Source organism: Engraulis encrasicolus, chromosome 24 (genome assembly GCF_034702125.1).
Source record: "Engraulis encrasicolus isolate BLACKSEA-1 chromosome 24, IST_EnEncr_1.0, whole genome shotgun sequence".
NCBI lineage: Eukaryota > Metazoa > Chordata > Actinopteri > Clupeiformes > Engraulidae > Engraulis > Engraulis encrasicolus.
In genome coordinates this window covers 38,305,449-38,320,277 of record NC_085880.1, presented here as the reverse complement: position 1 = coordinate 38,320,277, position 14,829 = coordinate 38,305,449, and the positions used below count along the sequence as shown (strand labels likewise).

Below are 14,829 nucleotides of genomic sequence, written 5' to 3'. Positions count from 1 at the left end.
GAGAGAAAAAGAGCGAGAGGGGTATGTGTGTGTTTGTGCGCGCCGCGCGCGAGTGTGTGTGTTCAACATTCCTTGAACCGGCCACAGGAAGCGGTCCGTCTGTCACTACTATTTCTTCTTGGCAGCGACGTTCCTGCAAAGCCCAGTTCATGCCATCCTGAAAGGCAAGGCTAACAGATGCAAAAAATATGACTTCACCAGAAATGACATGGTGCTGCTCCCACCCCGTCATGTAAATGAGCTGGCCTCCGAGGTCTGAGGCAGGACAGGCCCTCACAGGGCTGGACTGGGACCGAAAAGTGGCCAGGGCATTTTTGGCATAGATCGGCCCCGAACACGCACAGGCCACTTTCATACTATATCTTGACTGGCTGAATCCACTGTCTATATTGATGATGGACCAATGTGCCTTCCCCTCTAAACTGTGGGCCAATCTCCAGGAAAACAACCACAACAACAACAGTAACGGCCCCTGGGGACTGTCAGCCCACCGGGAAAATGTCCTGTATGCCAGATTACCAGTCCACCCCTGGGCCCTCATCATCCTGCTGCCTAGCGCGTGCCAGACAGGGCAACAGCGGGCAGGAAATGGAAATAATCTCCACAGTTCAACCCTCCAATCCTCTCCTCTCCTCTGCTCTACCCCTTCTCTTCTCTCCCCTCCTCTCTTCACCTCGCCTCTCCTGTCTTCTCCCCTGTTCATTTCTCCTGTCCTATCTCCTCCACTCTTCACCTCTCCTCTCTTCTCTTCTCTCCTCTCTTCACCTCGCCTCTCCTCTCTTCTCTTCCCTCCTCATTTCTCCTCTCCTCTCTCCTCCACTCTTCACCTCTCCTCTCTTCTCTTCTAACACTTCTCTCGTGTCTTCTCCTCCCCTCTGCTCTGCACTCCTCTCTTCTCCTCTCCACACCTCTCTTCTCTTCTCTTCTCTTCTCTTCTCCTCTGCCCCTCTCTCCTCTCCGCCTCTCTTCTGCCTTTTCCAGCAGTCTTCTCCAAACACTCTAGCTTCCCAGCAGACACACACACGAACAAACACGCCTTTGTACCGCAACAACGAAGACTCTTTCTCTCTCTCTCTCTCACACGGTCTAAACAGCACTTTCAATCACCAAATATCCTTGAGTTTGCATATGGTGACGCCACTTGTGTGGCATGCATGGCTTTTGTTCTGAAAAGTAGTTCTGAATTAACCACTTCACTAAATATAACTATGTTTTTGCAAAGATATTTTGGGGGCTTTTATGCCTTTATTTGTGGCAGAACAGTTATAATGAGACAGGAAACAAGTGGGAGAGAGAGACGGGGAAGGTTCGACCCAGGACAGCAAAGTGCCCAGCCGAATACGTCCTAGATCAGTGATTCTCAAACTGGTGGGCCCTGAGGTATTCCAAGTGGGCCTTGAAATCATTTTGTAAAAATCAAAATCACATTTTTGTATGGTTGTTGTTAATTTGTTACAGTTTTATTGCTTATTTTTGACTATTTATGTTAGTTTTACTGTTTATTGGGTCAGTGGTGGGCCCCGAATATTTGTGAACATTTCCAGTGGGCCCCAAGTTGGAAAAGGTTGGGAACCCCTGCTATAGAGCAGTGTCAAACTCAGGCCCGGGGGCCAAATGTAGGAGCGGAGTCATTTATTCTGCCCGCTAGATAATTTCAAATATGTATTACAGTTGGCCCGCATACATCATTAATGTATAGTGTAACAAGACTTGCACATAAAATGTGGTGTGTCACAGAAGTATGAGTGGGACACAGCTCACATTCATATATGCAACACAATATGTATCAGTGTGTGTGAGATTTATCTATGAGTATTAAGTGCGTGCCTGCACGATTTTAGTTCATTTATTTAAAAAATATATTGAAGTTCGGCCCATGACTTTATTCCATATTCCAATCTTGGCCCTCAGTCAATTTGAGTTTGACATCCCTGCTATAGAGCAATGTATATGCTCAAATGTGGAGGTTGCCTTTTTAGTTTTTTTTTTTCAGTAATGACGACGTCTTGCCACCTCATTAAGTACAATGGAATAACTGGTGCAACTGCTTTGTCATATCATGATGTGCTAGTGTTATAATAACACCACACTCAACTACATCATAAGAACATTCCTATGGCAGTGCTGAGAGCCTTAAGTAACAGATTAAGACATAGCCATGACAATTTTGGTGACAGTAAGAGGTGCTAAATGAGCTAAGTTGCCTTACTATCGCACCGGCGCAGGGACACAGTGGCTAAATGAGCTAAGTTGCCTTACTATCGCACCGGCGACCCAGGTTCAATTCCGACCTGAGGTCCTTTGCCAATGCCCCCCCCTCTCTCTGCCACTCATTTCATGTCCCACTCTCTCACTGTCCTGTCCTACATAAAGGCATAACAAGCCCCCCAAAAAAGAGATAAGGAAGCAAGAGAGGGTCACCTCACCAAGCTCCTAAGATGCGACATGGACGGGCCCTACCGTGGCCTAACGGTAGGGCACTCGTCTACCATGCGGCCAACCCGGGTTCGATTCCCGGCCCGGGTCCTTTGCCGGCCCTTCCCCATCTCTCTATCCCCACTGGCTTCCTGTCACCACCTTCACTGCACTAACATACAAAAAAGCAACGTGGAGATCAGAACGAGGCAGGGCCACTGGCAACTTTCGCCGGGCCCGGGGCAAAGTAGCCTAACCTAAAAGGTCACCTACACATCATACCCTATGCCTGGGGCAACTGACCCTTTCATGTGTGTGTGTGTGTGTGTGTGTGTGTGTGTGTGTGTGTGTGTGTGTGTGTGTGTGTGTGTGTGTGTGTGTGTGTGTGTGTGTGTGTGTGTGTGTGTGTGTGTGTGTGTGTGTGTGTGTCCTTGTTATCCCTGAGCTGAACTCCCAAACAGCACTGCACCATTAATTTGTCAGATTAAGTTAAATTAAAAGTGTGACTGTGAGGATAACTGTGAGCATTTCAAATAGGCCCTATAGCTCTCGTACAAAGGCTTAACTATTCTGAAAAAAGTTTTGTGACAGTTTTGACATTTCAATATCCACCTACATGTGTGCCATGTACAAACTACCGCTTTGAGTGTCATCATGCTAATTTAGTAGTTTGAATGGGCGGGCAAAAAAAAGGTCATTTATCTCTCAGAGGTGACAGAGCAAGTATTTCCCCATCCCCATTCTTTAGAGAAGAGAAGAGAGGCCTCTGAAGTGTTTGGCGGCCACAAACCACATGTATAACTCAGTGTGTGCCGAGCGCAAACTTAACAATGGGCATGTGTGATGGACTGGGACAGGATGTGGTGATACCCAGCTGTGTTGAGGGGATAATCCAGTGTGTGGGTACGTTCCAATATGCGACCTTGCGTCCTCCACTTGAGCATGTGGCCCTGTACCAGGAAATGATACGTCATGATGACATCACTGACAACAGCATTATATTTCAATATCTTGCAAAAGCTCAATTGTAAAGATATTCTCATTTGCAAACTGGATGGTGAATGAAGAATAGTCCCCCAAAAGTTGTTTTGGCTAGGCTGACAGCTGGGAAACTTTCTTGCTTTCTCCACAGAGGAGGGGCCAGGAGGCGGGGGGAAGCCACAAGCACAAGTGGAGGATGAAAGGTCGCATATGGGAATGCACCCTGTGTGTGTGTGTGTTCTTCACACCACCTGTGCACTGTAAGAAGGAATGTGTCATTTGTTTGACACATGCATTGTGTTATGGTGATTTTAACACATAGTGTGTGGAATGTGACACAACATAGGCTATGTATTATTTAGTTAAAATAGCCTACTGTGTCTGACACATTTTGTGTTGCAAAATAATTATTATTTGAATGTATTTAAAATTTACAACGTAGCCAAATACTCATCACAGACAAGGAATGTGAGTTACAGTATATGACTCAACAACTACTTATTCAATTGACTCCTTGTTTTTTTTGCTTTTAAAAAAAGTATTTTCAAGCTATTCGATTCTTTATTATTTTATTTTTTTATGAGACAGGATAGTGGAGATACAGGAAGTGAGTTGGGAGATAGAGATGGGGGAGGGCTGACAAAGGACCTGGACCAGGAATCGAACCCGGGTCGGCCACGTAGCAGAGGAGTTAGCACCACGGTAGGGCCCATCGATCCTTGTTATTACACAATTATTAGGCCTACAGTTTTCTTACATTCTGTTTCTTACAGTATGTGCAGTCAGACTGTTACAGACATAGGCCTCTATGACACATCTAACAATTGACAAAAAATGTGTTGTCCCTGAGCACACACAAGCAAGAGCAAAGCATTTTTGACACAGTAAGCCCTACTTCTTAGATCAGGGGTGTCAAACTCAGGCCCGGGGGCCAAATCTGGCCCGCGAAGCCATTTTATTCGGCCCGCGAGATCATTTCAAATGTGTATTACAGTTCGCCTTGGCCCACATACACCATTAATTTCATGGTGAAAAAAGACTTGACCAAGAAATTTGGTGTGTCACATGATGTGCAGATACATTTCAGCTATCATATATGATGGGAAAGAGGGTGTGTGAAATTTAACTCTGAGTATGACGCGCATGTACTCATAATTTAAGTCCAGATTTTAATATAAATGTTGGGTTCGGCCCGCGACCTTGTTCCAGATTTTGATTTTGGCCCTCAGTCAATTTGAGTTTGACACCCCTGTCTTAGATTGTGTAGGGCAGTGGCTCTCAACCTTATTTGAACAAACGCCCCCTTGACCTCATAAGCCTCCAAACGCCCCCTGGCCTCATCATAAGCCTGCCAATGCCCCTTAGTATTGAAAAATAGAATAGACTAATGCTCCCAATGGTGAATAAGCCTGTGGCCCCGCCCCCACTCAGTTGTGTCCTTCTCAACGCCCTAGTACCCCCATTGAGAAACACTAGGGGTTAAAGCCCTGAGACGCCAGCTGTTTGAGAAGAGAGGTTTTAATGACCTCCGTTATCTAACCCCAGCAATAGGATACGCACCTCCCGTTCCAGAGCACTTCTTTAATATTCGGGGAAAAAAAAGGTCAGGAGACCCTGCAAATTATATTTGCAAATGAACTCTGTGACGACTCCTCTGGACACATTGTTCGATAATGAATGTGTTGACTTAATGGGAAAAGCACGAGACAATAGGCCCAAAGGTCCGCAAAATTACATGAATAATATTCCGATTTTCTTCAAAAAACAAAAAAGCATGAAAAATATCTTGTGTTCTATTTAGAAATTGGTCACGTGTGCCGCATCAATTTGCACATTTTTCGTGATTGTTTTAGAGCACCATCATGAACGTCCTTGCCCAAATAGGTGATAGGAAAAACGGTCTCCTGAATGGATGACTCAGTGGTAACACAGGGATGACATGGAGCTGAGTGGCAGGGCAAATGCAAAGTTCACACACTGAAAGGTATGTCAGCTGATTGGCAATGACAAATTGGTGTCTGTGTAGGCTATCTACAGATCATATTTCCTGTGAACAGGTAATATGGGCTTGATTGGCAAGCCTAGGAATCAGTAGGCCTAACCCTTATAACCAACATGCATTCCTCCTTCTTCTCAATTTTTAAATACATTAAGTCACAGCACCTTATCAGTTTTTCCCCTAAACAAACTACATATGCCTAACAAGGGAAATCATATGGCAATGCAGTGCCAAAGAAATGAAATGGAGAAAACAATTATCACGTGCTGTGCTGTGCAGAACCGTAGGCCTACACGCAGCCTTGCTCACATGCCCTCATGACTACCCCCTAGTGGCCACATGCTGCTATCAAACACAAAGGGCTGGTGGTGACAGAGGCTGGGCCGATACACAGGGCCTCCAACATCTCTTTGCATGCATGATTGAAAAAACATAAATATGACTCGGGGAAAATACATTACTGAAAAGAGAGGAGATAAAGGCACCATCTTCAGCGTCAGTGTCATTTTTCCGGACAATATCACAACGGCCACATCATGGGCCCCCCAAAAATAGAGGGATAATGGAAAGAGCAGCAGTCTGCACACTGCAGCTCCGCTTTGAACATTTATTCAGGTCGTACAACGTTTCGCAAGATCCTGTTGGGTCGAAATGTTGTATGACCTGAATAAATGTTCAAAGTGGATCTTCCCTTTCCAATGATCAGATACACCTTTGTCCTGAACCTGGCCTCAGAGAGGTGGGATGTGCATGAAGTTTCCCCCAAAAAGTATTCAGGTTAAGAAAATGTTTACCTATAAACCAATAAAGACAAGCCAGTTTCTGTCTCAATTTACGTACGGTCAATAAAAAAGGCACATTTATTTACAGTTTTTAAAATGTACAAAATGGCAAACCTAAACTGTGTCGCAGTAGCCCATACCCAACATGCAATAGACCACCAGCTTTTAAAAACTAGCTGCCAGTACTAAGGACACAAACTGCATTAGTCATGATGCAAAAAAATAATGGTGAAATGGCAAATTGACAAATGTGCACTGAAAAATATCATGTGTTCTATTTAGAAATTAGTCACGTGTGCTGCATCAATTTGCTAATTTTTTCGTGATTGTTTTAGAGCACCATCATCATGACCACGGCTAAATGTGCACCTAACTTGCTTTGCAATTACATCCCTTCAGGGCTGAAACGTTTGAAGAGGAGTCAGAAAAGAGCACTGCAGAAAATCTACACAGCCCCCAGGTAATTCACAGATAAATGCAGGGTAATAAAAAAAACAAAAACAAAACAGGGCTCTAAATTAACACCAGCCAATTGGCCAAAGTTGGTGAGATTTCAGTTTGGCTGGTAGGAAAATACCAACTTACTAGCCACTTTGACCATGGTGAGTCCATGTTTGGCTAGTAAGATTATGACAACATCTACAAGCCATTTTGGCAGGTGATTAAAAAAAAATAATAATAATTTAGAGCCCTGAAAAGGCGTATAAACACATCCTACAATTCGTTTATAAGATCATAAAACATCCGACACCGCATGCAAGTAAATTACTCTACTAAAATAAAAAGTCCTCTCCCACAACATCTGTTTCCCTTATTGGGAAAGTACCCCTTCTGCATGGCCATAGTTGTACAAAAACAAAAAAACTGTTCACAACTATCCATGTTTTATCACCGTTGTAAAATCATTCCCCAAATGTTGCTGCTGGTGGCATATAATGTGTATAATGGGGAAAACATAATCCTTTGAATGTCGCTGAAGGGGAAAAAAACTTCACAGTCCAAGATTTGTTGAATTTGAAGCGTCTGTCTGAAGGTTATCATAACTTCTGTTTCTTCTTGGCAGGTTTAATGGGTTCCAGTTCATCCTCAAGGTCATCTTCGTCGTCAGTTATGTCCGACTCCTCACCATCCTCAGAGGCTAACAGAGAGAAAGACCAGTTATTAGACAATAACCATAGTATGAGTGTTAATGGAACAAAAGGCTAAGTTACTCAGACACAGCTTTCAGACCGACAAGAACGGAGCCGGTGCCGGGTCGGGTGCCCGCCATTTACGTTAGGCACTAAAGTGCTTAATCTGCAGGAACGGGCACCGGCACGGTTCTCAGTCGGCCTGAATGCGCTAAGAGTGAAACTGGCAAAGAAATTGTCACTCGCCACTGCTAACTTTGAAGTTTGAAGGAGTGGGTTAAAGCCAGCACAGCACACCCAAACGGCTGACCTGGGAGCAGGACAATCAAGAAAAAAGTCTGCTTCAAACAGGATTTTTTTGCTTTTCTGTGACGTTTTGGGTTAAAACCCTTCTTCGGACGTGAGTGACAGCACCCCAAGTTTAACAGTGTGGTGAGACGGTACCATGCTCAGTTTACCTCATGGAGGAGAGCACGGTTAATTATTCCCCCCAACAGCCTGGCAGGTCAATAATCAAACCAGTAACCCTTATGGCAACAAGCCAAACCGTAAATTCAAGTATTAGAACTGTATTACACTTTGTTAACATCAAGGAATATTCAGTAAATCGACAATTCAAGAGACCCAGGTGAAATGGGCATGTGAAGAGTGTGTGTGAAGAGGGGTGTGAATAGTGGGAATATTTAAATCACCTTAGGATTAAAGAATTTAAATAGAATTCATGTGGTATTTTATCTCAATTTTGAAAATATTTTTTTTACATTTAGTAGTTTTTTGCCGAGAAACATTGAAATTTGGGGGGGAAAACGACGCTTATCAATTAATCGTAAGTCGATCGATAAGGCTATCAACTAATGATTAATGAATTAATCGATAATTTGCATCCCTAATAAAAAATAAGAGCACTCTAGAGCCGACAACCTGCTGCCAACACTACTTGCAGTTATGGGTAAGTAGCTAGGGTGTCAGACTTGCAGCCCAAAGGTTGCCGCAGAAATGGTATAAGAAGGAGATAAGTCAGGCTCGTTGTTTTCCGGTATCCCGTTGACGTCAGGTGAACGCCCCTTTAGGAGACCATCCGAGTTTGAGAGTGAATTACGCCTCTAGAGTGCATTTGTGGGATTGAATCCTTGGATGACAGTTCAGATTTCGGATGTCAACATGCAAATTGACGTGTGTCCTCCTCGACACTTCCACCTTGAAATGCTCTTATGGAAATAAAACAAAGGGGTGAAATAGGTTTGTGTTGTGTGTCTTAGGCCTATTCATTGCACATCATCCAAAGACGGAACACAGGTGTGTTTCACATACTATTTAATTATGCCATCGTATATTTTTGGGTAACAGCAACTGTGTAGATGAGGTAGCCTAATGAGCAATATTACATAACATTGGTTGCTCTTTCTATCGTAATTTGGCGATAACGTCCAGCATGTTCACAATGTAGGCTAGCTTCAGCGCAATTCACAGAGAAAAGGCTCCCAATTCCGCACACTTTTCAGGTCACGGTATTTCCGTTGTTTATTATTCCTTTAGGCCTACTGTTGTGCTGATTTCGCTCACACTTGCAGTCCTGGCTTTACTGCTGCGGGAACTGTGATTAGTTTGGTCGTTGCTGTGGAAACGGTTGAATAATTTTAGTCCTAAAGTTAAATAGGGAAGCGGCCAGGGCGAGTTTGAAGCCAGAATGTCGTCGTGAAATTAAAGTTCCATCTCTTTCCAGCTGCCGTTACGACACCCTTCATTGCAATGCTGTCTATGGCCGTTTGACTCGGTTTTAAATGTCATCACCGTTTCAAATTGTAGGCCTAGGTTATAGCCTTGACATCTCTTTAGTAGGCTATTTCATACACATATGGTGTCCCATGTAAAGTGTTACAGACTTCTCGCGAATAGGCCTATTTCCTCACTGCCTAGCCAAAAAAGGGGACAACTAATGTGGCTTCACTGACAACTGCAACAGTTACTGCAAGCAACTGATATCTACCTGGAGTTGCATAAACAAACCAAAATACGAAAAGTGCATTAAACACCGCACACTGTGTAGGCCTAGTACTACTACCCCTACTGTTCTCTCCCCCTCTTCAAAGCACGCGTTTCGCCCAGTGCGTCTTCAGGTTCCCGAAGACGCACTGGGATAAGAGCTAATCTGAAGACGCACTGTGCGAAACGCGTTGCTCGCTCAGGGGGAAAAATACAAAAGAAGTAGGCTATCCAGTGTGCGATGTTTAATGAACTTTTCGTATTGATCAAGTTTTTCTGCCTTGCACCTGGAAGGGTTGTGCACAATACAAGGACTTCCATGCACAAATAAATAAATACTAGGCCTATATATATATATGACAGGATATTACAATAAATGTACAATGAAAACAACGTGAATGTCAACTGGGATTACTATAGGGCAGACAGTTACCATGAGCGACGCGTACCCATCCCATCCGTCTCCGCCACGCCTCTTCACAGACTACGAATCCCACCTCAGCCCTTTGGATGGCGGTAATACGCAACCCTTGTCAGCTGCCACCAAACGCAACAGTAAGAGAAGAAGAAGGGGGGACAACGCCCCCTTAGGAGACCCAAACTTGAGCACATCCATTTACATTGTGTGGGCGGAGTTCAGGGTATCTCCTTCTTATACCATTCTCTGGTTGCCGGTTCGACTCTCGACCCACCAGGTTGGTGGGGGGAGTAATCAACCAGTGCCCTCCCCCATCATGACTGAGGTACCCTGAGCATGGTACCATCCTGCCGTACTGCTCCCCAGGGGCGCCATTGAGGGCTGCCCCCTTGCACAGTTGAGGTATAAATGCAATTTCGGTGTGTGCAGTGAACACTTGTGTGCTGTGGAGTGCTGTGTCACAATGACGATGGGAGTTGGAGTTTCCCAGTTGGGCTTTCACTTCACTTCACTTCACTTCACTTCACTTCACTTCACTTCACTTCACTTCACTTTTCAGATGCATGTGATGTGTATGGTGGCCCCTGTAGATCACCCACAGACACAGCAGGCAGGGAGACAAACAAACAAACAAACAAACAAACAAACAAAGACATTTGTTTTCACACATTTGTGAAATTATCTTTAAGTGATCCTTACCAACAAGATGCATGCCACTGATAGTCACAGGCCCAGTTCCGGACTTCAGGCGAAGGGTGACTGGAGCCATCAGTTCAAATCCCCCAAGGCTCAACTGCAGTGAAATAGGGTTAAATTAACAGCAACCCTGACACCCCATTATCAAGACAACCAGTGAAAGGTAGCTAATATAGAACAACACCTGCAGAGAGGGGTATGAAACCTGGGAAATCATGACACTTGGATGTAGAGCACAGGTGTAACTGTGCTGTAAGCTCAGAACCTTACCATTGGCAAGCGGGAGATGTGAAGATTTGCTATGGGCACAGCAGTTTTCTTTCCTTGGTAATTAAATGCAGTCACTTCAACGACGTTAAACTCGTCTTTGGCACCTTCTCCGACGCAAGCCTGAGATTTGAGAAATGACACAGATGACACCTCAACGTGCAGACAAATAAATCAGTCTTGGATTTTTTTTTTTTAAATCATCATCCAGGGAACAGCGTGTTCTGCTACGGTAAGATGACACTCCCACTTTACCTAATTCGCCGCGTGTTGTTACTTTCAAGAGTTACGAACGGAGTTATTTATATATAACCTGCAAATTGCAACAAACTTACCGTTCGTAGTTCAAGGAAGTGTTCGAGGTCCTCGTCTTCATCTGCTTGAAAAGTGTAAAATGGAACCTCCGATGACAATTCACAAGCTGGAAAGTTTGGAAGTGGAGAGTTTAAAAGGAATGAAGTCAGGTAACAAACACCCCAAAGCAACTGAATACAACACGCAGAATATTGATCACCGATTATTTTTTGAAAGGGCATATTTCAATTGACCAAATTCGTATGCCATTTTAAACGTTAAACGTCCACGTGTGTGTTAAAATGAGTTCCCCACATACTACATTGAGAAAAGGGGCCTTACAGAATAGATAACTTTCCAGCCTGGACTGGCCAGGCATGCTTCCAGCGTCAGAACCCTCGTCAGCCATCATCGCCATCATTTATACGATATACATAAACTGAAGAAAAGCAAAATAACGTTATGTTTCAATGTCTGATCACGTAAATGGCTCCGTGAGAAACCATTCAGCACGCGAAGTGTCGCATAATATAGACGTCACAGTTCAGAGGCGCTTGTTATGGTGACGTTGTAATGCGGCGACACATGCTTCATCTTGGAGAGAGACTGCAAAGAGAAAACGTGGGTGTCTTGTCAAACTTAGTAAAATGCCTTGCTGACTCGCAAGACTAGTTGTAAAAAAAAAACCCTGGGAAAAAGTATAACCGAAAACGGCGGCTGGTACGTAGTTTCCACCTTTTGTGGTTTGTTGTTTTCTCCACGCATCATCTGTCTTTGTGTTGGGGGAAGAGATCATCATGTCAAGTGAGGCAAAAAGACCAAAAATAGAGGGAGACAATGTGGAGACTGGAGACAAACGCTTACAAAACTTTATACAGTGGTGCCATGAAGTTGAACTTACACTTAGCCACAAGGTCTACCTTTCCAAAGAGGACACAGTGGCACAGTATGGAATGATGGCCAAGCAGGATATTGAGGAAGGAGAAGTGCTCTTCTCTATTCCCAGAAATGTGTTACTTCACCAGCAGACTTCCAAAGTGAATGCAGTGCTTGAAAAGAGCAAAGAGACTCTTGAGAACACGTCCGGATGGGTCCCGCTTCTCCTTTCTCTTATGTACGAGTACACTGCTCCACAGTCCCTCTGGAAACCATATCTGTCCCTCTGGCCTGACTTCAAGGCCCTGGACCACCCCATGTTCTGGTCAAAAGAGGAGAGGAACAAACTTCTAAGGGGAACAGGAATTTGTCAGGCAGTGGAGACAGATCTTACCAACATTCAGAAGGAATACACAGCCATTGTTTTGCCATTTATGAAGTCCCACCCAGACCTGTGGGATCCAGAGAAGCACACACTTGACCTCTACAAGAGCCTAGTCGCCTTCGTCATGGCTTACAGTTTCCAGGAGCCTTTGGATGAGAAGGAGGCAGACGATGGTGATGATGAAGAGGACGACGAAGAAGAGAGACCCAATCCTCCAATGATGGTCCCGATGGCTGACATGCTGAATCATGTGTCCAATCACAATGCAAAACTGGTGTACTCGCCTGACTGTCTGAAGATGGTGGCCGTGCGCAGCATCAGGGCGGGAGAGGAGGTCTTCAACACCTACGGCCAGATGGCGAACTGGCAGCTCCTTCACATGTACGGCTTCACAGAGCCTCACCAGGAGAACATGCACGACACCGCCGACATCAAGCATTCAGTCCTGCACCAAGCAGCAGAGCAGCTTTCTCAGTCCGAGGAAGACAAAGATCTGCTCGCTGACAAGTGGGGGACACTCTGCGAGATGGGCGCAGTTGCAGACGAAGAAGGGGCCTTCATCTTTGGCAAAAATGGTTGCCTCACTGACACAGAGCTCCATACCGCGTTGAAGGTGCTCTGCATGGGGAAGGAGGAACTGGAGGTGTTCCAGGACGAGGATTGGCAGGAGGCTGAGGACGACGAGGAAGAGGTGACACGGGCCTTGTCCAACGAAGGCCTGCCAGCGTTGGCGCCCACCTGGCGCAGTTTGCTGCACGCCGCTGCAGGCATTGCTCTGGGCGCCTACGCAGAGGGCATAGAGGCTGACCAAAAGCTTCTGGAAGATGAGGACGTTATGGGCAGGATGAACAGCCGCAACAGGCGGGCCCTGCAGGTGCGCTATGGCCAGAAGAGGATCCTACAGCAGATTCAGCATCTCACACAGTCAGGGGCCAGCACATCCACAATGCCATAAACAAACAGGACACATACTGGACAGATTGTAATCTCACTTTTTCAGTAAATAAATACACATTCTTTGTGTGGTTATGGTATGACCCGCCCATAACACTTCTCTTCATTTGTATTCATGGTCTGGAGGTTCTTTGACCTGACGCTATTAGGGCAGAAGGGAGGATTGCCCTCAGTTCTGTTTTGAAACAATCGTTCGCTTATTGTCTGGCCGCCTGGAGACCGACAAGAACCTCCAGAGTCTGTGTTTCTCAAAGTGGGGCGTAAGCCCCCCTGGTGGGGCGCGGACGTATCTAAGGGGGGGGCGTGTGACATCTGATTTGGGCTTTTTTGCCCCAAGGAAATTATTTTCGGTCTCGCCAATAAGTCAATAATTTTAAAGCCCTCACCAACATTATATTATTAATTGTCATGAATTTGAATAGCATAGGAAATGAACACGTCTGCATTCGACTGCAGTCCCTCTTTGTTTAATCTCACCAGTACTGCTGTTGCTTGAGGGGGCTCGGAAGCATTCAGACCCTCTGAAGGGGGGAATGATGGAAAAAGTTTGAGAACCACTGCTCCAGACCATGAATACGAATGAAGAGAAGTATTATGGCTGGGTCACTAGGCTAATTAAAAGTCAGGACATGCAACAAAATGGACAAATTGTAAATAAATTCCAAAAGCTTCTGGAAGATGAGAACGTTATGGGCAGGATGAACAGCCGCAACAGGCGGGCCTTGCAGGTGCGCTACGGCCAGAAGAGGATCCTACAGCAGATTCAGCATCTCACACAGTCAGGGGCCAGCACCTCCACAATGCCATAAAAAGACAGGACACAAACAACAAAATGGACAAATTGTAATCTCACTTTTTCAGTAAATAAATACACATTCTTTCTTTGGGTGTTTACACACGTTTGTGTCAGTAAGAGTAAGCTTATTGACACAAGCCGTCCAATCCTGCCATCGAATAAAAAAACTACAAAATGGACAAATTGTAATCTCACTTTTTCAGTAAATAAATACACATTCTTTCTTTGGGTGTTTACACATGTTTTTGTCAATAACCGTAAGCTTACCACCAATAAAGTTGGAGGTTTATCATCATGGGACCCAAGAAATGCACTTTTTATCCATTCTATTCATATTGAACCAAGAGTGGTCCTTGAAATAAAAAAATAAAAAATCTTTCTATTCTATATGCATGCTTTCTGAATGGAAATGTGTATGGATATGTGTAAAACTCACTGCTAGTTAAGTAAGCCGAAGACACAAATCGGAACACTTTTTAGTTGAGTCGTAGCGTTACACATTGAAATCACGGGACCGAGACAGACATGTTACTTGAACAGGTTTTATTAACATTATTAATAATAATAACCATCTTACATACAAATCTTACAGAAAGTATACCTACATGACTGGTCTTCCCCCAACATTCCATGACAGGAAATGTTAAACTTTTAAATGTATTTACACACCAATACACTTGCCATGAATGTTTTTGAACATCAGAAACTCTTTTAAATTCTGGGTGAGCTGACCTTCCTCCTCATTAAGGGCATGGAGGTAAGATTTGAGAACTGTTTCAGGCCAACGCTTATGTTTCTATTTACAAAAAATAACAAAGAAAGAAAGAAAAGAAAAGGAAAAGAAGTCATCAAC

The 14,829-nt window shown here is 44.5% G+C and overlaps 2 protein-coding genes across 2 annotated transcripts; one reads left to right on the top strand and one right to left on the bottom strand.

Annotated features, from left to right (window-relative positions):
• Nucleotides 1-6,222: 6,222 nt before the first annotated feature.
• On the bottom strand, nt 6,223-11,484 carry npm3 (nucleophosmin/nucleoplasmin, 3). Its single transcript, XM_063191806.1, has 5 exons — nt 11,308-11,484; nt 11,007-11,092; nt 10,675-10,794; nt 10,408-10,501; nt 6,223-7,315 (listed from the first exon to the last, which is right to left on the bottom strand). Exons 1-5 carry the CDS (start codon nt 11,384-11,386, stop codon nt 7,215-7,217), a joined length of 480 nt encoding a protein of 159 aa, XP_063047876.1. The 5' UTR covers nt 11,387-11,484; the 3' UTR covers nt 6,223-7,214.
• Nucleotides 11,485-11,561: 77 nt separating this feature from the next.
• setd6 (SET domain containing 6, protein lysine methyltransferase) lies at nt 11,562-14,202 on the top strand. The gene has a single exon (XM_063191805.1). It carries the CDS (start codon nt 11,763-11,765, stop codon nt 13,179-13,181), a length of 1,419 nt encoding a protein of 472 aa, XP_063047875.1. The 5' UTR covers nt 11,562-11,762; the 3' UTR covers nt 13,182-14,202.
• The last annotated feature ends 627 nt before the right edge of the window (nt 14,203-14,829 follow it).

Excerpts from the sequence above, each read along its gene's own strand:
- npm3 (XM_063191806.1), bottom strand. The coding sequence starts at position 11,386 with ATGATGGCGATGATGGCTGACGAGGGTTCTGACGCTGGAAGCATGCCT. Across the intron at positions 11,093-11,307 it reads GCTGGAAAGTTATCTATTCT|CTTGTGAATTGTCATCGGAG; the intron begins GTAAGGCCCCTT and ends CAAACTTTCCAG. Across the intron at positions 10,502-10,674 it reads ACATCTCCCGCTTGCCAATG|TTGAGCCTTGGGGGATTTGA; the intron begins GTAAGGTTCTGA and ends ATTTCACTGCAG.
- setd6 (XM_063191805.1), top strand. The coding sequence starts at position 11,763 with ATGTCAAGTGAGGCAAAAAGACCAAAAATAGAGGGAGACAATGTGGAG.